At 41.8% G+C, this 20687-nt stretch overlaps 1 protein-coding gene across 1 annotated transcript in view; it reads left to right on the forward strand.

Annotated features, from left to right (window-relative positions):
• The window catches only part of CFAP54 (cilia and flagella associated protein 54), a 286069-nt gene extending 267411 nt beyond the window's left edge, over positions 1–18658 (forward strand). The window contains exon 67 of the mRNA XM_040637071.1: positions 18445–18658. Within this exon, the coding sequence (XP_040493005.1) occupies positions 18445–18564 (120 nt within the window). The 3' untranslated portion in view covers positions 18565–18658. The remainder of the gene's footprint in view (positions 1–18444) is intronic.
• The last annotated feature ends 2029 nt before the right edge of the window (positions 18659–20687 follow it).

Here is a 20687-nt window from a genome sequence, read left to right on the forward strand (position 1 = left end):
CAGATCCTGGCTCAAAGGTGGGAAAGGTGATCCTAAGCCAAGAGATAAGCCCCACCGTATAAGAAGATTGTGAACTAGTTTTTCTTGGCTGCATGGATTTGGTAGGATTTCTTTTAGTTCAGGATTTCTAGCTAGACCAAGCATAATGCCTGACAAAGAATAATGATAATAATCGTTAATGCAAATGCTACTGCTAGTAATCATTTTTATTAAGCAATGCCATGTGCAGACACTAATCAGTGTTTTAAATATGGTAGCTCAGTGACTATTGCCAGAACTCTGTGAAGTTGGTTACTGTTATTATCCCCACATTAGAAATGAAGACATTAAGCAGCATGTTTGGGATCTCGCGCCTGGTCAGTGGAGGGGCAGGAGTCAAAGACAGTTCTGCTTCAATCCGGGATCTGCATCTTTAACTAAATTATACCCAGCGAACGTTACATTAGAATAGGGACAGATGCTGCCGGGAATTGAGGAGTGAGAGAGTGAAAGTTGCAAGTGTAGATGAATCTTCAGGAAGGTTTGGGTGAGCAGTCTGCCGGGGTAGAGGAACGGCTGGAGGGAGCCGTTCAGGAGGGCACCAGCATGGGAGCTGTGATGAGGGAAAAGAGCTAAGAGGGGCGGAGGTTGCCTCTGTAGGAGAGAGAAGGACGAACAATGGAGGAGGGCCTTCGGAGAGGGGGTGGGAACAGAAAGACATTGACTGCATGCGCAAGAGAGCTGATTGGAACAGAGGAAAGATGCCTCTTTCTCTAGGTCTTGGGGTAGCCGATGAATGTGGGAGGAGGCGTGAGTGAGTGTGGAAGAAAAGGGTGGGAGAAGCTGGGGCAGTTCATACCCAGAGGTTTTCACTTAATCCGTGAAGTGGAGACAAGTTTACCTGCTGTGGAGCAGGGTGGGGGGTCGAGGGCATGGTCTCCCAAGAGAAAGGTGAAGGTCTTGAGTATTCACAGTTGTTGGGTGTGATGAGCAAGGAAGCTGAGCGAGGACAAATAAGAGGATTGAAGGCCACACTGAGATTTAGAAATCATACATTTGTTGGGGCACCGGGCGGGCTTCCTTGTGGGTTTTCTCCAGCCCCCTTGCCTTCCTGGACACAGGAGAGGAAAATGCCAACAGAGGCCAGTGCGGGAGGAGAGTACTAGCAAGGCAGCTGACAGCGTGCCAGAGGCTTCAGTGGATAGCACAGCCATGAATTTACCTCGTAACAGATCCCAAAGCTCTTCCCTTCTCTGAGAAAGCACCTTGATGGCCTGATGTCTGCCACTGTTTCTCAAGCCCCAGTTGCACATAAAATAGTTTCATTATGCAATATATTTTCTTAAAAATAACTTGAATTTAACATAAAAAGTCCTTAATGACGGGTAAGTTCTAATGACTTCCACATTATTATGTACATTATCCATGTGCATTTCTTTTCAGATGGCTGCATATAGTGCACACATGGTCTCTCATTTCTGATTTCTAAAATGACCATTTTTTTGATGTATTTATGATCAGAAGTTGACACCAACCACATGCTGGCCACTAAAATAATTATCTTTAAGAAGTTTTGGGTAAGAAGTGTGGAGAGGGTAGTCAGGTGAAGGGAGGCACAGAGTCACAGATATATTAACCTATCTTAGTTTAGCACTGGCATCTTTAATTTTATGTCTGATGTATTAATTCTATCATGTGACCACCTATACCTTATGACCCCTTTTGACCTTATGACCCTGGCTGTCTGCTAGAGGATCACTCGGTTGTCATGTAAAAATGGAAATAACACATCCTAATCTGTTAACTAACCCAGACTGCCTTCTTGTTATCACTGCCTCTCAGGCCCATGGTTAGATCACTGTACTTAGTTCTTACCAAAATGTGTTCTAATGATGTGCTTCCATATTGGTCTCCCCCACTAGAGCAGACTGGGTTTTATATAATAAGACTGGATCTTATTACGTTTTTATACTCATTGCCTTGCCCACTGCTGCCTCTCACAGAGGCTTTTAATCAATGTTTGTGAAATGAACCAATGCTCTTGATGCATCTTGCAGAGATCCCCCTGGGCTGCAGTTCTAGTCCAGACGTTACCAGTGACTTTGGGCTCACCAACTCTGTGCATTTGAATAGTAAACATTTGACAAGTGCATCCTCTTTGCCAGCCATTGGACTGGACATTGGGATACAGAAGTAAAAGCCAGAGTCCTTGCCTTCAGTTTAGTGGGGGAGACAGACAAATACAGAAGTAATTACAGTACAGGGTAAGACAGAGGCCTTGGGGCCAGACACCCCTCCTCTGTTATTATCTCAGTTAGTATTTTAGTATTATCTTGACATAATTCTGAAGGTGAGAAATTCCCTGAGATATCTTTTAAGAAGGGTTCAATAGCTCTCTATAAGAAATCAAGTTAGTAGAAGCTCCTGTGGCCCATGGTTTGGAGTTTTAATTACTTTGGAAAATGATTGGAAGGCAGCAGAGAATCCTTAGGTAGATATAAACATGATCAAGGGTGCCTGTGAAAGCCTTTTCCTCTGATTAGGAAGACCTCTGAAAGACGAGGCAGAAAACACAAGTCCTAGTTTTGGCAGTAGGCTCAGTAGAAGAGGCATGATTTATGGCTTTGTTCATGAGGATGGAAAGAACAGAACCAATCCCAAAAGCCCTGGATACAAAAATAAAGACAGAAGTTTAAAAAAAAGAAAAAGCCAATGTGAGCTCAGTTACAAGTTGCAGCTGAGTACATGGAACCGTGCTGGCCCCAAAGGAGGGATCCGAAGTGAGAAAGAGTCCTTGCCCTGAAGAGGCTGACAGTCTAGGAAGGAGGAATGGGGCTAATGTTTAAGGAAGATGATGGCTGTGGTTTTAAAATGGATGACTGTTTCACATAAAAGTGGGAAGAAAGAGGTTAACAGAGGTCAGAAGACCTGCCCAAAGTCACACAGCTGGTAACTGTCCCAGTGAAGACTGGCAGACTCCAGAGCCTGGGCTCCAACCATGATCATCACACTGAAGCCAGCAGAGTCCCCCTTTTCAGTTTGGGCCCTCTTGGCCATTGGGGGAGGGGCCAGACTGAGCCATAGGTGGCTCAGGGAGCATGAGAGTCAGGGCGTGGGAAGTGGTATGTGTGGTGGTGAATGGACAGGCTTGGGAGCCAAAGTGCCTGCCTCCAAATCCCAGCCCAGCTCTGACGTTGCTAGCTGTGTGACCTTGGGCAAGTTGTTTATCCTCCATGCTTCCGTTTCCCTATTTGTAAAATGGAAATAAAAATCGTACTTACCTCAGGTGCCTGGGTGGCTCAGTTGGTTGAGCTTTCGACTCGGCCTCAGCTCAGGTCTTGATCTCAGGGTTGTGAGTCCAAGCCCTGCACTGGGCTCTGCGCTGGGCTTGGAGCCTACTTTAAAAAAAAAAGTACTTACGTCATGGGTTCGTTGTGTGGATTAAGTGAGTTAATCCATGTAAACTTTTAGAATAGTGCCTGGCACCATCCTAAGCAAAACATTATGATCATCTCAGAGCCGTGTGAGTTCACTTGGAGTTAGACCCTTGGCTGTAGTAGAAAAACGTGTAGCATAAAGCTCCTGAGTACCTTCCCGAAAGAGAGGCTGCAGTAATTCCAGTGCTAGGAATGACCGCATGCATCACGTTTAGCCACGTGGCTGTCCCGTTTTCCTCTGTTCCAGCACTATTATTATATAACAAAGCACCCCAAGCTTAGCGGCATAGAATGACCCACATTTTAATGAATATTTGGAAAGGATTTGGCTCAGCTCCATGGTATCTGCAGCATCTGCTGGGAAGACTTAAAGTTTGGGGATGATTCAGCTTCTGAGGGCTGGGATCCCTGAAGGGCTCAAAGGCTACTTGGGTTTGGTGCTTGATGCTGGCTGTCGGCTAGGGGCTGAGGGCTGGGGATGCAGAATGGGCTGTGGGCCAGAACGTGACACGTGACCTCCGTGTGGCTGGTTAGACCTCGGCACAGTATAGGGCCTGGGTTTCAAGAATGAGCCTCCCAAGAGAACCAGGCAGAAGCTCTATCCCTGTTTATGCCCCAGCTTTTTCAGCTACATAATGACTTCTCCCTGCTAGTCCCAAATCCACCCAGATGCAAGGTTGCACACAGGTTCCACTTCCTGGTGGGTGGAGTGTCGGTGTCAAACTGTAAGAAGGGCATGGGGTCGGGAGCCATCGCTGCAGCCTTTTGGGAGAATGCAGTCTGCCCCAACATGCAGCAAAGCACGCCCAGCTTGTTGGCCTCTTCCTACTCCGAGCAGACGCCACTCCTGGCAGCCTGCTTAGGCCTTTTTTAAAATTAGTCAACAGGTCTCCCCAAATACGCTCGGTAACTGTCCTGAAGCTGCTGAGCGTGTTTCTACGGAGAGGGTAGAAGATAAACTAGGTGGGTTCTCAAAGCACCCTTTGAAATGACCGATGCAGCTTTTCTGGGTGGTGGATGGGGTTGCACGGGTCCCTATTTATGTAGGACAGCTCCCACTTCACTTTTTTTTTTTTTTAGGCTGTTAAATCCTAAAGGGTGATGCTAAGCTATTTAATTTCCTTTGGCTAATTTTATTACATTACTGTATGCCTCTTGGTTTCTTTTTAACAAAACTTTCCAAATGGTGACAAAGACCATACTGTCTTTTAAACTGTCATTTATAGCATTGGGCTTAAGGTTTCACATATTCTGTGGTAGGTGTTTACCATGTATTTAAAAATTAATTTTACTAGTAACTATAACTTCTTTTGGTTGAGTTGAGAGTTGCAGATTTTCTTTTCTTTTTCTTCTGCTTTTTTTTCTTGTTGGTACCAGCCAAGAGCTGTCTGAATAGATTTTATGGGCATCTAGAATTACATCTTTCTTCTGTGAGACATTATCATTCTGTCCTCAAGTGAAGAGTATCCTTTGTGTGTAAGTTCATGAGACATCCACTTAATATTCTTATATTCTTTTGAAGACAATGCTGGATGACATCAGTTCCACACTGCTTTTAAAACATAGCCCTGACTTTGATTCCATCCTCTCACTGTTCACTTCTAGCTGTCAAATTTGGCTAAGAGAAAAAGAAAGCCCTTAAGAAAAGGCCAGGCTATTAATGTGCTCTTCAAAATGCTAAGAAAAGGCTAAGCTGTTTATAGCGTTTTCAAAATGCTCGTCTTCAGAGATTTGCCAGCAATAGTGTCAAGGTGAGATACGCTCTTGCTCGTCATGGAACCAAGAGCCTTTGTGCTGCCTGTGCTCAAAGTACTGGTCCTACTTTTGTGAGACGTGCAATTTGCTGGTATAATGATACTTGGCTGTAATTTAAACCAAAATATAATCATGAACCTGATATTGTGTATTTACTGTCTAAGTGGCAAGCAGTGTGCGTCCTGCTGGATCAAGCAAGCCTGGCTTCATTCAGGGTAAAACTGCATTTCAGAACCAAAGGGACGACTTCCTGAAGTTTAGTCACTTTGGGTAACTTCAAAGGAGGTGAAAGGCAGGGGTATCATGAGCTGATCTGCTTACTGCTTTCCATCTTGCCAAAAACCGAGGTAAACATTTAGTTTCATTTACCTCATTCGTTTTGCTAAACGCTTTTGTCTTGATTTAAAAACTATACCCTCAACAATGGGATTGTATTTTTATTTTTGGAGGATACTGACTTTTGCCTCATATAGCTGAGTCAATTGGTAAGCTTTGGAAGTTCTCTACACAGATGTTTTCATATTAAAATAAATCCATAAAGAGGGAGCAGTGTAAACTTACCCATTCTCCGCGTTAAACCTTAGGACCCTAGCCATTTGAGATTTTTGCTCTTATTCTGCCTGTATCTCAGGCAGCTAACGCCATTATGTTCTTTTCTCAACCGCCTGTGGGAGCGCAGAATGGTAGGAAGAGCTCTCGGCACAAGTTCTTGTCCAGTTTTGCCCTTGTGGACAAGTCACTAATCCTTAAAGACCTCAGGGCTATTAGATTCTGTTGAAGGTCTCGGAAGCAATGTGTCTTAGAGGATAAAAACATGATTTAATTCTTGGTTCCACCATCTATTGATTGCATGACTGTGAGCAAGTTACTTTACTTTTCTGTGCTTCAGTTCCTTGTCTGTATGTCCTCCTCATGGAGATTACCGTAGAAAAAGTACGCAACGCATTTCGAATCCGGCCAGTATAATGCCAGTGGTGAGCACTCGATAACGTTGTGGTCGTTTTTATTTTTTCCTGCCTTAAATAATGTGAAATGAGTCTTTGTTCATCTATCTGACCATTAGAAACTTCCTTCACTGGTGGCTTTTGGCCTATCTAAATATTTGCTAATTTTCAGAAGAGTAAATAGGCATTTAATAGATATATTATTATTTTTCAGCCATCCTTTTTTTAATTAAACTTTTTGTTTTGAGATCATTGTGGACTCCCTTGCAATTATAAGAAATAATTTAGAGAGATCCTGTGTACCCTTTACCCAGTTGTCCCCGGTGGTAGCATGTTGCAGAACGATTGGATATCACAACCAAGATGCTGACATTAATAGTCAGGATACAGAACAATTTTGTCACTAGAGGGCCCCTTTCATTGTCCTTTTATAGACACTTCACCACCCACCCCCACTGCTATCCCTGATTTCTGACAATTACTAATCTATTCTCCAGTTCTATAATTTTGTCATTTTAAGAATGTTATATAAAAGGAACCATTCACTATGTAACCCTTTGGGGGTTGTCATTTTTTTCACTCAGTGTAATTCCCCAGAGAGCTATTAGCTATTAGACTACACTTCTGGATGAGCCAGACAATTCTTATGAACGTCGGCACATTTTATTGAGGCCACAGAATTATCCTTACCCAAAGTGCCTGATGCAGTTCCTGGGACAGAGCACCGAGCAAACATTCAGGGGGCTCAGTGGTGGATTTCCACTCCACCTCCTCCATCCTTCCTCCTCCTCCTGTCTATCCTTTTCCTCTTTCCTTACCCCCTTCTTCTGCACGTCCTTTTATTACTATTGATAGACAAAGGTTGATTGCTCAAGTTAGAAATTCTAAAAAGAGTTCCGTGAAAGGATTTATGTGAAATTCCTTTGTAAATTGCGAACTCTGTTAGACTTTCTATCAGACATTGCCGGCCAGTGTTGGCCATATTGTATGAGCAGTTTGCAGGCAGCTTGCAGTGTTTGCGGAGATGAATAAAGAAGTCAGCGTGAGCAGCTTTCTTTCCACACCCTGCACAGGAGGTCTGCCCTCCAGTTTGCTGCTGCAAGAACAGCAGCTACAAACAAAGCCTGTCATGCTTTGGTTCTAAGCAGCAAAGTTCCATGAAGAAAATGCGAACTTCAGTTCATGTTCTTTACCAAGCCTTTGTTCTAAAAAAGAGTCTCCTCCTGGGGCCCCTGGGTGGCTCAGTTGGTTAAGCAGGTAAGCGTCTGCCTTTGGTTCAGGTCGTGATCCTGGGGTCCTGGGATCCAGCCCAGAGTCAGGTTCCCTGCTCGGTGGGGATCCTGCTTCTCCCTCTCCTTCTGCCCCTTTCCCCTCTCTCAAGTAAATAAACACTTCTACATCCCAGGTCAAAAGCCCACAGGCAGACTGGACACAGCCCTTCAGGAGGGAGCTCAGCTTCAGTGTACTCACTTACAGCATTTCTTCCTCGAAGTTTGCTGCTGAGATTCAAAGTCCCGACCTTTAAGTGGAGTTAAACCCTCCCTCTGATGGCCTCCGCCACCCCCCCCACCCCCCGCTCCCACCACCACCATACGCTAAGGGGAAGATGAACTTGCCAGACTTGCCAGAGCATATGTGTTCTAGATGGGATGGGGTAAGTTATGCTGTGCCCACAAACCCCAAATCTCAGTGCCAATAAAGTTTCCTTTTTTTTTTTTAAGATTTTATTTATTAATTTGACAGAGAGAGAGACAGCGAGAGAGGGAACACAAGCAGGGGGAGTGGGAGAGGAAGAAGCAGGCTCCCAGTGGAGGAGCCCAATGCGGGGCTTGATCCCAGAATGCCAGGATCACGCCCTGAGCCGAAGGCAGGTGCTTAACGACTGAGCCACCCAGGTGCCCCAGTAAAGGTTCCTTTCCTTCTCATGCAAAGTTCAGTGAGGGTGGGACAACTCTCCTTCTACTTGTAGCCATGCTGTCTGGACCACATGGCCTCCAAGGTCACCACTGTAGGAGAGGAGAGCTAGAGGACTTCGCTGGATGTTTTTAAATAGGGTGACCATGCCTCTCAGATTGCCTGTGACGCTCATAACATATACCTGTTGATTTGGAGAGATGCTTACTATCCTTTCCTTTTATTCTCAGAAGGTGTCCCGGTTTAGGCAATAAATTAGGATGACTGTTTCCAAGAACCAGCATGGAATGACTATCATAATTTCTGTTCATCTCCTATTGGCTTCAACCTGATATGCAAGGCCATAAAGAATTGTAGAGGGACAAATATGTATTTTGGTGAACACTAATAACTTCTGGCACAGTAGGCATTTTACAGGAATGCCATGAATTTATATATAAAATGTGTGCTCTTATTCCCCATCACCTATTTCACCCCCTCCCCAGCTCCCCTCCAGTAACCATCAATTCTCTATAGTTAAGAGTCTGTTTCTTGGTTTGTCTCTCTCTCTCTTCTTTGTCTCCTTGTTCTTTTGTTTTGTTTCTTAAATTCCCACATATGAGTGAAGTCATACGGTATTTGTCTCTCTCTGACTGACTTACTTCAACTTGGCATTATACTTTCCAACTCCATCCATGTTGTTGCAAATAATGCCGTGAATTTTTAAGTAGAAACAATAGGAACTCCAGCTACCAAGACTTTGTTGAACAGATAGGATATAAATATACATTCTTATGAACTGAGCCATATCATTTAATCATCCATGTAGTAGACTGAATCATGCCCCCCCCCAGAGATATCCACATCCTAATCCCCAGAACCTTCTACATTGTATGACAAAAAGGGCTTTGCAGATATGATTACGTTAAGGGTATTGAGATGGGGAGATTATTCCGGCCTATCCAGGTGGGCCCTAAATGTAGTCACAGTATCCTTATAGAAGGGAGACAGAGGGAGATTTGACAACGATAGGAGAAGGCGTGTGATGGCTGAAGCAGGCCTGGCGTGAATGCTGTAAGGGCTATAAATCAAGGGGCACAGGTGGCCTCTAGAGGCTACTGAAGGCAAAGACACAGATTCCCCCTTGACAGCCCCCAGAAAGAACCAGCCCTGCTGACACCTTGATTTTCACACAGTGAAACAAAATTCCGATTTCTTATCTCCAGGATGGTAGGAGAGCAGATTTGTGTTGTTGTAAGCCACTAGGTTTGTCATCAGTTTGTCACAGCAGCCATCAGACGTGAATATGCACATACATTGTAAAGGTCAGCATGTGACCTTAGATTTCTGATTCTAGTTAAGGTAGATGCTATTATTATCCATATATTACATGTGAGAAATTTAAGTGACTTGCCCAGGTTCCCTCAGCTAGTTAGTGTGAGAGGATCTACACGCAGGCAGACTGGCTCCTCGGAACACATTCCTAACCATTCCGCTGCACGACCACTCCCCTGCTGCCCAGCTGTCCTCTGAGCTCCTGCCCACCGTGTGTGGCCACCCCGGAAAGCCCCTGTTCCCTACAGCCTCTCCTCCCACTCTCACCTGACTGCAGTCTCCTGTTCCCTCCCGTGAGCTCTGTGGTGCTCTGGACTTTTTTCCAGCTTTGACTTTTGGAAATCTTATGGAATCTTCTAGGGCTTCCACAGGGAATTTCTCAAGTAAAGTTAAGCTTAGGTGAAATTATTGAATTTCTTCATATTTAAGTTTATAGGAAGGTATTATTTGAGGGAAGAAATTGTTTCTGAATCTTCCTCCTACTGTTTGTTTCTTAATTCTTCTCCTCGTACTCCAGAAGGGGGGATCTATTCCTCGGGGTATTCAAATAAAGTGATTAATAGGACTTTTACTGAAAATGTATTAAGCTTGTTTTACCATGACCCAGAAAAGCAGCATCTGGAAATTTGGTATAAGAATTCTTACTTAGTTCTCACTTTAAATCCCCCTTTGTCTTGTATTAGTTATATACTAGTATGCTTTTTGCCATATTGCTAGTTGTTTAATGGTTCTATAGTTAACCATTGAGTTAAATATTTGTGTGTGTCAGGGCCCCTTCACTGAGCCACCCAGATCTTCCCTTTAGGACTGAGGAGCTCATTTTTCCAGTTTGGGAAATGTGCTGACTGAAAACAATCAGTTCTCAACCCTCCCCGGGAATTGCTCACGGGGAAAGGAGCTGGCCTCTTTCTTGGGGGAGATCTGCATCCGATTACTGGTTGCTCTGGGGTGCAAAAACCTGACCTTCACCCTGCCACAATTCAGAGCATCTAAAGGGTCATCCCAGCTTCAGAACCCCCGCGGTGTTGGCCGAGCCCTTCCTTGTGACTGCATTGCAGCCGGTCTTCCCGCTCAGCTAATCCTGCTGTCTTCCCTTTCCCCGTGAGTGTTGATCCCAAGTGTATTTCCTAATAAGCTTCCTGGAAGCTAAGTTCCATCCTTTCCCCAAAGATCAGCTAAGTTCCCAGGAGCCTGAACCTCAGCAGTGAGTTAAAAAATAAAAATAAAAACCCTGACTGGTGATGAATACATGAGTGCTCAATTAATCCTTATTTGTTGGAATTAGAAGAGTTCCAAAGGAACTAGGAAGCATACTCTGGCTTGAAGTTTATTTTCCAGCTGAGAAGTAGGGAGAGAACATGGTACACATGTCACCCAATCATGATTAAAACTACACTCTACAATGTGACCCCATAGCTCAATAACATTTTCTCCTGACCTCCATTTAACAGTTAATTTACGGATGAAATAAACTCTGTAGAACAAAGAGTCCAGCCCATTTGCAATCCTCAGTAAATGCAGACTTCCTTTCTTAGAAAATGTATATTTTCAGAGTAGAAAAACAAGGACTTGGTAAAGCTTTAAGGCTCTCTTCTGGAAATAAAGGCAGTGATGTAAAGTGATGTACTCTCACAGAAGTACTGTATCAGAATTTATACTCTTGCGTCTCCACGGAGAACGAGAAATAGGCACTCAGTTTTGTGACACATTGAATACAGGCATTTCCGTTAAATCCTCTCTCCCAGAAACTTTCACTCTTCCCCCAAAGCCCTGATCATAAAGCCCTGAACCACCGGCCATGAACTTGCATCTTGCCTTTATGCCCCACGCGCTTCCTTGTTGGTTGCATAACTCATCCTTCTTGTTCTGATTAGAGCTTTTGATATTTTAAAGGGGATTTGCCCTGTTTGAGACCCTTTATTAGTTCTTTATATGGTGAAAAATACTTTCCTGGAGAGAGAGGGAGAGAGCAGCTGCTCTTCTTGCACAGTAGGGTGTCACATTTCAAAGGCTCTTTTCTCTGGGCTTCAGACTCTTGAGCAGTTAGAAGCCTGATATGAACAGCCTAAACTTCCGCTTTTTTCTTAAGGATCTCTTTTGGCCTTACGGAATGTTTTCTTAAATAGTTCCCTATGAAAAGCATGTACCCATAATGGAGATACCACTGCCAGCTCCATTACTTTTCATTGAGGAGTGCCTTGGCTTGGCCTGGGAAAGGGTGTGAAGGGCGATGTACACTGAAAAGCTGCCAAGGAGGAGGGGGGCGTAGGAGAAGGCCCCAAAGGCCCAAAGATAACTCACTAGCTGAGCACTGCCCTAATTTACATAATACCAGATATGACTGTTAGGTGGTTTTTCCTGACACCCCCAATTCTGCAATTTCTGATACCAACTGGGTGTCTAACCATTTAATTCAATTCTAACACTATTACCCAGAGTTAGCCTCGACTCCACAGATAAAAGGTTTAATCCAAGACTGCCCCCACTTCAGATGCCAGTTACAAATGAAGTGCCCAGACTATCCACACTTCTGCTCAGCAGACTACAAATTGAGAGTTCCCGCTATATCCGCTCAGATTCGATAATTCATTAGAATGAATCACAGAACTCAGGAATGTGCTTTGCTTGCAATTATCAGTTTATTATAAAGGATACAACCGAGGAACAAATAGAAGAGATGCATAGGGCAAGATATGGGAGTGGTGAGGGACAGAGCTTCCATGCCCCCTCGGGGCACCCCACCCTCCCAGCACATCAGTGTGTTCACCAACCAAGAAGTTCCTTGAAACCTGGGATTATAAGGTTTCTATGAAGGTTTCATTACATGGGTCCGATTGACTAAATGGTTGGCCGTTGTGATCAAACTCAGTCTCCAGCCCTGCTCCTTTCCCCAAAGATCAGGGCCTATGGCTGAAAATTCCAACCCTCCAATCACATGGTTGGTTTTCCTAGTGACCAGCTCCATCCTGAAGCTATCAGGCCCCTTCCCTCCCATAGTCATCTTATTAGCAGACAAAGGAAAATTTCCAGTGGTTTTAGGAGCTTTATCCCAGGAATCTAGGACAAAGAACAGTTACTTATTTTTTATTATTCCACAACTGTAAACTATGAGCATATCCTAAAATTGATTTTTCAACATATACCCAGTGGATGTAGTCCCCCCTAATCTATATTCCCTTAGGGAGGTATTCTTCATGTAGTCCAATAAAGAGGCCATTGTTCAAAACATTTTTGGTATCTACTTCAATATAAGAAGAGAGATAGGGACCCTTAATGTTGCTGAAAGTTTCTGGCCTGACTGAAACATTTGGTTTCCTGCGCACGTGGGACAACGTGTCTGAACAAGAATTGTCCTTTATGAAAAGGTGAACTCTGCTCAAAGAGCTCAAGGAAATGCCATGCACGGCCAAGGCTCAGTGGTGGCATGGTGACAGTGACAACAGTGGTGGTGATGATGATGATTTAAGAAGAATAAATCCTATTTTTAGATAGTATAACATTCGAACCCATTTCTATACAAATGCTTTCTCTCCCATCTTTAATTTCTAATTTTCTTGTTCTCTGCAAGATGTCTTTATGATAATGTTATTTCTTTAAAATTTAATTTTAAAATATTTCTACCATCTTACCAGAATGACCTTTAGATCTCATACTATGTTTTAAAAAGAACCTTTTTTCTGTCATATTTAAAGTTTTATTAACACAAAATTAGAGTGATGGAAAAGATAATCATTTTCTCAGCAAAGTGTAAAATTTCCCATGGTCTGGTAGAGTTGTATACAAGCCCTTCTCACCTTCTTAAGAGTTGGGTGCTATTTCTTTCTTTTTCTTTTTTTTTTTAAGATTTTATTTATTTATGTGACAGAGAGACAGCCAGTGAGAGAGGGAACACAGCAGGGGAGTGGGAGAGGAAGAAGCAGGCTCCCAGTGGAGGAGCCCGATGTGGGGCTCAATCCCGGAACACCGGGATCACGCCCTGAGCCGAAGGCAGACGCTTAACCACTGCGCCACCCAGGCGCCCCGAGTGCTATTTCTGTTCGATTGGCGAGATAATATCTATCATGTCAGGAGTGGGATTCTCTTGAACATATGAAGTTCAGTGAAACCAAAACTCTCTAGTTCCCTCTCATCTAGAACTTCTATCCGATGGGTCACCAGTCATTCATGATATTGATTCTTAAGTCAACTAGTATCATATTATCCTTCCTACTTTGGAATGCATGTTTTTCCCCGTCTGAAAAAAAATCTAATAAATTATTAACTTCAAAGACTCAGGGGATGTGCTGAGATAGAACTATAACATGGTACGGAAACTTGTATGTGAGAATGCTGGATGAAAACACATTTGTTTTCCTACCTTGAAGCTCTTAAACCTTTCTTCCCCCATGGCTCTGGCTCTCTGTGTTTGCAAGTTCTTGAGAGGAGGCAAAGTTAAGGCCATCCATATCACAAAGCCCACAGTTTTTGATAACCCACTTACCAATTACAAGAGGAGGCAAACCTGATTGAGTAGTGGGAATTCAGTGTTCTCCCTCCCTTTCTTCTTGGTCGTTAACATTAGGATCAACGAAAAGGCAACTGACACTGCTGAGAGAGAAGCAAGAAGAGTTCTGAACGTAGGTGCTCAATAAAAGCTCACAGGATTGAGAAAAACCATAGATACTTTGAAGACTATATGATTTCTCTTTCAGTCAAGGAAAGCTATTGGAACAAAAGAACAGAAGTAATAAAATCTTTCATTATGATAGAATCTAGTTTTCATGCAGAAACTCATATAAAATATAACATTGGCAAATAACCTTTAACTCTCCAGTGACTTTCAGAACTCCCCCAGACAAGCTCAATCCTGGCCTCTGAACCTCTTCAGTGTGCCCCAACTTGATTACCTTTTTTCCCTTCTTCCTGTTATTTCCAACTTCTATCCTTTCCAGGCAGGTAGAACCATCACCGTTTCTTTAATATTGCCCCTTAAAGCATAACCTACTTGAACTAATTTACAGTCTGCTTTACCTGCTAGGCTGTTTTCTTCCTTTCTTTCCACAAAGCCTTTCTTGATCCATGAAAAGGAACCAGGACTCCTTGGTACCTTATCCAGGACAATTTGGATTCAAAGCTACTTACAAAAGACGTAGAAGACTCCCCCATGGTTATACCATTGCCAATCCTGTCTGTCTGTATTGAATGGTGAAAAAAAAAATAAGAAAAGAAATTCAGTAATTTCACCTAAGCTTAACTTCACTTGCCCTAGAAGCTTCCATAAAATTTCCAAAATCAGAACTGGAAAAGAGTCCAGAGCACCACGGAGCCCACAGGAGGAGCAGGAGACTGCGGTCAGGTGGGAGTAGGAGGAGAGGATGCAGGGAACAGGGGCTTTCCAGGGTGGCCACACGTGGTGGGAGGGCATTCAGAGGACAGTTGGTCAGCAGGGGAGAGGCTGTGCAGCAGAGTGGTTAGGAACGTGTTCAGAGGAACCAGGAGTATAAATCCTGATACGTACTAGCTGAGGGAGCTTGGGTAAGTCGCTGAAAGTCTGAGCCGCTGGGGCACCTGGGTGGTCCAGTGGGTTAAGCAACCGACTCTTGACTTTGGCTCAGGTCATGATCTCAGGGTCGAGAGATTGAGCCTGGGGTCAGTCAGTCTCCGCTCAATGGTGAGTCTGCTTGAGATTCTCTCTCTCCTTCTCCCTCTGCCCCTTCCCACCCTCGAGTAAATGAATCAATCTTTTAAAAAAAGTCTCTGAGCCTCATGGGTGTGTTCACATTATAAAACATTATAAGCTTACTTTAAATAGGCTTACTTTAAATGTCCAGGTATCGAGATTGAGTAGAGATCAAGAAACATGTCTAAAGAAATACTTTACCTTTTAACTCTATCATTTTATTTGAACTCTTATAAATTCTAATTTGTAAAATCTTGAACTCTCTGGGAAAAAGATATAACTCTGACTTCCTAAAGCACATTCAGATTCTCTTAATGTTTATAGCATTGATGTACTTCCGGTGTGAGATAAATTTTCACCTAACTCAACATTTTTTAAAACTGGACTTCATGTTTTTGATGCTGGTTGCTTTTTAATTTTACCGTCTAATAAAATAAAATTTCATAAATTACCTGGAACATGTTTAGGTGGTTTCCTTCTATTCCTAATTTAAGTAAAAGTTTTAGAAGTCACAGGACTCCATAGCACTTCTAGGAATCAGTATTACTTTGAAATTTTTAGCTATTGCAGTAAGGCAAAAGAATAAAATCAGTAACATAAATACTAAGAAATAACAAAGTTATATTTATTTGTAAGTGATAAAACTGCAAAACCAAAATGTAAGGGTTTTAAAAATGATTAAGAGAATATGATAAAGTGGCTGATAGAAAAATTAATAACTTTCTTTCTACTAAGAATGACCATTTTTTAAAAATATTTTATTTTTAAGCAATCTCTATACCCAACATGGGGCTCAAATGCACAGCCCTGAAATCAAGAATTACGTGCTCCACCCACTGAGCCAGACTGTTCTTTTAAACAGAAATTTCTTTTAAACAGAAATTTTAAAACCTTAAAACACTCACAATAGTAACAAAAATATAAAATGCCTAGGAATAAATTTAACAAAAATAGTAGAGGACATAAGTAAAGAAAAGAAGGAATTTTAGGGGTAGACACTTTTACGATGCCATTCGTTAAATAAACCTTTCCCTTTTCCCTGAATTGAGAAGTCAATTAATCATATGTTTATGACATCCTGTCATCATTTCTAATTAGTACTGCATGGGGATTCTCAGCCAGTGAAGTAAAGGAAGAAAACAGAAAGGTATAAGTATGAGAAAGAAAGGAATAAAAATCTTATTATTTATAGACATAGAAAATCCAAAATAGTCTTCAGATAAACTCTTAGAATGAATAAGTGAATTTAACAAAGTTGCTATATGCATATGAATGTAAATATAAACTTTTTTCTATACAGCAGGAAAAAATTATTAATGACAGATTTGAAAAGCTATCATTTACCGTAGTACCAGGAAATTTACACAGAAATGCAAAGAATCTGGAATAGCCAAAACCACCTAGAAAAAGAACAAAGCTGGTGGAATTACACTTCTAGTTATCTAATCTTATGAAAGAGCTGTAATAACAGTGTGGGATTGGAGTAAGTATTGATATAGACCAGTGGAACAAAAGACAGTTCAGAAAGAGGTCCATTGCATCTTCGGTCCCCTGGTTTACGTCAAAGGTGACTTTGTAGTGCAATGAGGAAAGAACAGTCTTTTCAACAAACAGATCTAGGTCAACTGGGTGTCTATACATCTGTCTATTTCTGGTTGAAGTGTTAATTATCATAACATATTTGCAAAGTAATCTGGCAAGAAACGTTAAAATGTAAAATGTAAACACCCTTTGACTAAACCAAACCATCTTGGGGGATCAGTAGTACAGAAATAGAAGCATTGAAACGCAAGGATGTACATGAATAAGCAAACATGTCAAAAACTAGAAACAACCTCTATGGCGAGTGATTGGACAATAGGATGCGCCCATCCCGTGCATTGTTCTGTAGCATTAAAAAGAATGTGTTCGACAATGATAGTAACATGTAGCCTTTATTGTGTGTTCATTGTGTGCTAGGCACCATTCTGAGTATTTTATATGTATAAACTCGTTCCATCTTGTAATAACAATATGTTGTAATAATAATTGTAATACAATGTTATTTCTATTTTATGGATGATGAAGTTAAAATTCAAACAGATTAAATATTTTACTCAAGCTCGCATGGCTGCTGTGTGGTGATGTCTGAATTTGAACCCAGTCTTACTCCAGAACACAAACTCTTAAACTCCATGTAGTTATTCCGCCTCCCTGAGTTGATTAAAGAGGGATTTCTGTAAGGAGGGCACGTATTGCAGGGTGCACTGGGTGTTATACGCAACTAATGAATCATCGAACTTTACATCAAAAACCAGGGATATACTGTATGGTAACTAACATAATATAATAAAAAAATATTATTATAATAAAAAAGAGGGATTTCCCTTACATATTAGTAATTGAAAAAACAGATAATGGAAAGCTAGTTATCCTATTTCAAAAAAAAAAGGAAAAAAAAGGAAAAGAAAAAACCCACATGAATATACATAATTCATAAGAGGATTTTAAAAGTCTTGGAAAGATACTCCTCAAACTGGTAATACTTATTTCTTCAGGATTGAGTGAGAAAGGAGGACATTATTAATTTGTTTTCACCTCTTTATTATGTTAAGTGATAGAAAGCACTAGAATACTTTGGTCCTGTTTTAATCTAACGAAGTGAAGAAAAAGAAATAAAAACCAGCCTCCACTTTTAGGTTCACAGTGTTTTCTTAAGAATAAAAGATTCGTTGAACAATTTGACAAGAAACTAATAAAACTTGTCTTCTAATTTCTTACCAGAATTTAGGTCCACAAGCATCTAATCCGCGGTGGTCATTCTACATGACATTTGCTCATTCATCTTCCAAAGTATCTAGATCTGCATAAAGTAGGTCCCCAGGAAACGTTTCACTTCCTTCCCGTTTATTATTCTCTCCTTCCTGCCTCTCTCTCAGTGAAATAGCCAGTGCTGTGATCATAAAGGCAGTCCTGTTTTCCATCATTCGTTCTGTTCAGGTGACTGACTGCACTAGCTCTCAGCATGGTAACCCAGTGCCCCTTTCGGAGAGAGTGAGCGCCAAACATAACTTGCTTCATTGTGGCAAGACCTAAGCTCAGAGTGAGACAGGGAGATTTGTCAACTGGGCAGCCTGTTACGGAGGAAAGCATTTTGTTAGGAACAGGGCCAAAGTCCTACCTTTAGAATCACATACAGTGATTACAGAGAGGCAAACAGTCCGTCTTTCTAAAATATCTGCTGTTTTATAGGCTCATCTGTGAATCTTAATAGGATCTAAAATGATACGTGTGACATTTCCGCCGTGCAGAGATATGAAACTTTGCATTTTGCCTTAGGCAAGAGTTAAATATCTTTCACATAAAACCATTATATGGAATTGGTATTTGTATGTTTGAGAACTTTACTTCAGCCGACAGTTTGAAACGATGCATTTCATGAACACTTTCTGCTTTTCCTTAGGTCCCATTTGATATCTCGCTGCCATCTATATTCAATCTTGAGAGACTTTTTGATCTTGCTAATGGTTGTATCGTATCTGGAGGAAGCCTTTTCAACTGGATAGTGTCGATTATTCCCTAAACGTTCTTTACATGTTAACTAACCTTGTAAAGGATTTAGTGGATGCTGTTTTTCTTGGTTTGAATACATTTGTGGAACTGTCTTCTTATAACAAGCAAAATAAAATTGTTTCGTACATAAGCTAAATTTCCTCAAACATTGTAATTTTGAGGGGTGTCTTAAATTGCATGAATTAAATGACGATGTTGTTGCTTATTAAAACCGTCTTACAGAACTATTCATAGAAAATATGTGTGCGCCCGGTGCCCCTATCCCCGTGTTTCTATAGATTGCATGTAGGTTGTCTTTAGATGTGCCCATAGAACAAGACTGGATTAAAACAGTGGGGACAGGAGGCAATGTCTGAAGACACCTCGATCGCTGTACCTGGGAGGAGGGTGCTAGTGGCCTGCAGTGGGTAGAAGCCAGGCAAGCTGCTGCCTGTCCTAAAATGCCCAGGAGGGCCCCCCCACAACCTGGCCCAGAATGTCAATAGGGCCAAAGATGAGAAATTCTGGATTAAGCCTCAACATGTGGTCAGTTCAGTGCTGGCAGTTTTTCTATGTGGCTTGGAAAGAAATATGTAGCTAATTAAGACCTTTCATATTTTCTGTTGCTGCATGAAATTTTAGAGCACGGGCTATGGAATTATATAGACCTGAGTTTGAACAGTAACTTCACCACTTCAGAGTTGTGCAACTTTAGGAAAGTAATAAATTCTTCAAGCCTTCGTTTTCTTACCGGTAGAATGGGACTATTAATAGGCTTGCTGTGTGAATTAAATTGAGATGATGTAATAAGGGGCTTAGCGCAACACGTGAGGTAGTAACAGTCATTGCGCTAGGAGTTAGCATTTCCCGGCCAAGTTGGAAGAGAAGCATGCATTTCTGATCCATTTTATTTAGCCTGTACCTACATGCTTCCTGCATACTGGCCCATGAATTGTTAAGGTAAAATGAGAAAAAAAAATAAGGATAACATTAACATTTTTTCTTTTCTTTTCTTTTCTTTTCTTTTTTCTTTTCTATTATTGTGTTCATTAGCCAGCATATAGTACGTCAAAAGCTCAGTGTGTTAAATGAATTGCCCTTTATTCTGATTATGAATTTTCTGCTTTGTTGGTGTTGAATTGGCTTTTCTTTTATGAAGCCGTGGTAATAGTAGCTGGTAACTGTTTTAAGTATTTTAAATGTTCTTTATAACAAAAGAAAAAAGTAGTAACTTTATATTGGTCCCTGATTTTTAAAATATATTTTATTTATTTATTTGGGAGAGAAAGATGAGTGGGGGTAGGGGTAGAGGGGAGGAGCAGAGGGGGAGGGGGAGGGAGAGGGACAAGCTGACTCTATGCTGAGCACAGAGCCCTATGGGGCTCCCAGGACCCTGAGATCATGACCTGAGCTGAAACCAAGACTCAGATGTTTAACCAACTGAGCCATCCAGGTGCCCCTGATCCCTGGAATTTTTTTTTTTTTAAGTTACACATCCACAAAGTTCCAAAGTCTGGGAGCAGCCAAGGTAGAAATGTCCTAGAATACTATGTAGGGAAAATGAACCTTAAGAAGACTTTTAGTGATAAGGATTTTGATAGTCAGACATTTGCTGGTAGGGAGGATGCTGTAGGAGAACAGAGACATAACAATGAAAATGAATATGGTTTATATGTCAAGGATCTTCCTGCTACCCATGTGGAGTGGACAATCATAATGGAAAATGAGATAAACTCTTAGAGTAGAACTAGAGTGAAGACTTCAGGCTTGATTCGGTATATCATGGGGTACTATTACTGGTGATTAAGGAGAGGAGTGGCAAATTCCTAACACTAGTGGACATTCAATAAATGTTGAGTAAGTGAAAATGAAAGAGAAGAAAAAGGGGCGCCTGGGTGGCACAGCGGTTAGGCGTCTGCCTTCGGCTCAGGGCGTGATCCCACCATTACGGGATCGAGCCCCACATCAGGCTCCTCCGATATGAGCCTGCTTCTTCCTCTCCCACTCCCCCTGCTTGTGTTCCCTCTCTCGCTGGCTGTCTCTATCTCTGTCAAATAAATAAATAAAATCTTTCAAAAAAAAAAAAAGAAAGAGAAAGAGAAGAAAAAGGAAGGAAGGAAGGAAGGAAGGAAGGAAGGAAGGAAGGAAGGAAGG

Source organism: Ursus maritimus, unplaced genomic scaffold (assembly GCF_017311325.1).
Source record: "Ursus maritimus isolate PB19 unplaced genomic scaffold, ASM1731132v1 scaffold_21, whole genome shotgun sequence".
Lineage (NCBI taxonomy): Eukaryota > Metazoa > Chordata > Mammalia > Carnivora > Ursidae > Ursus > Ursus maritimus.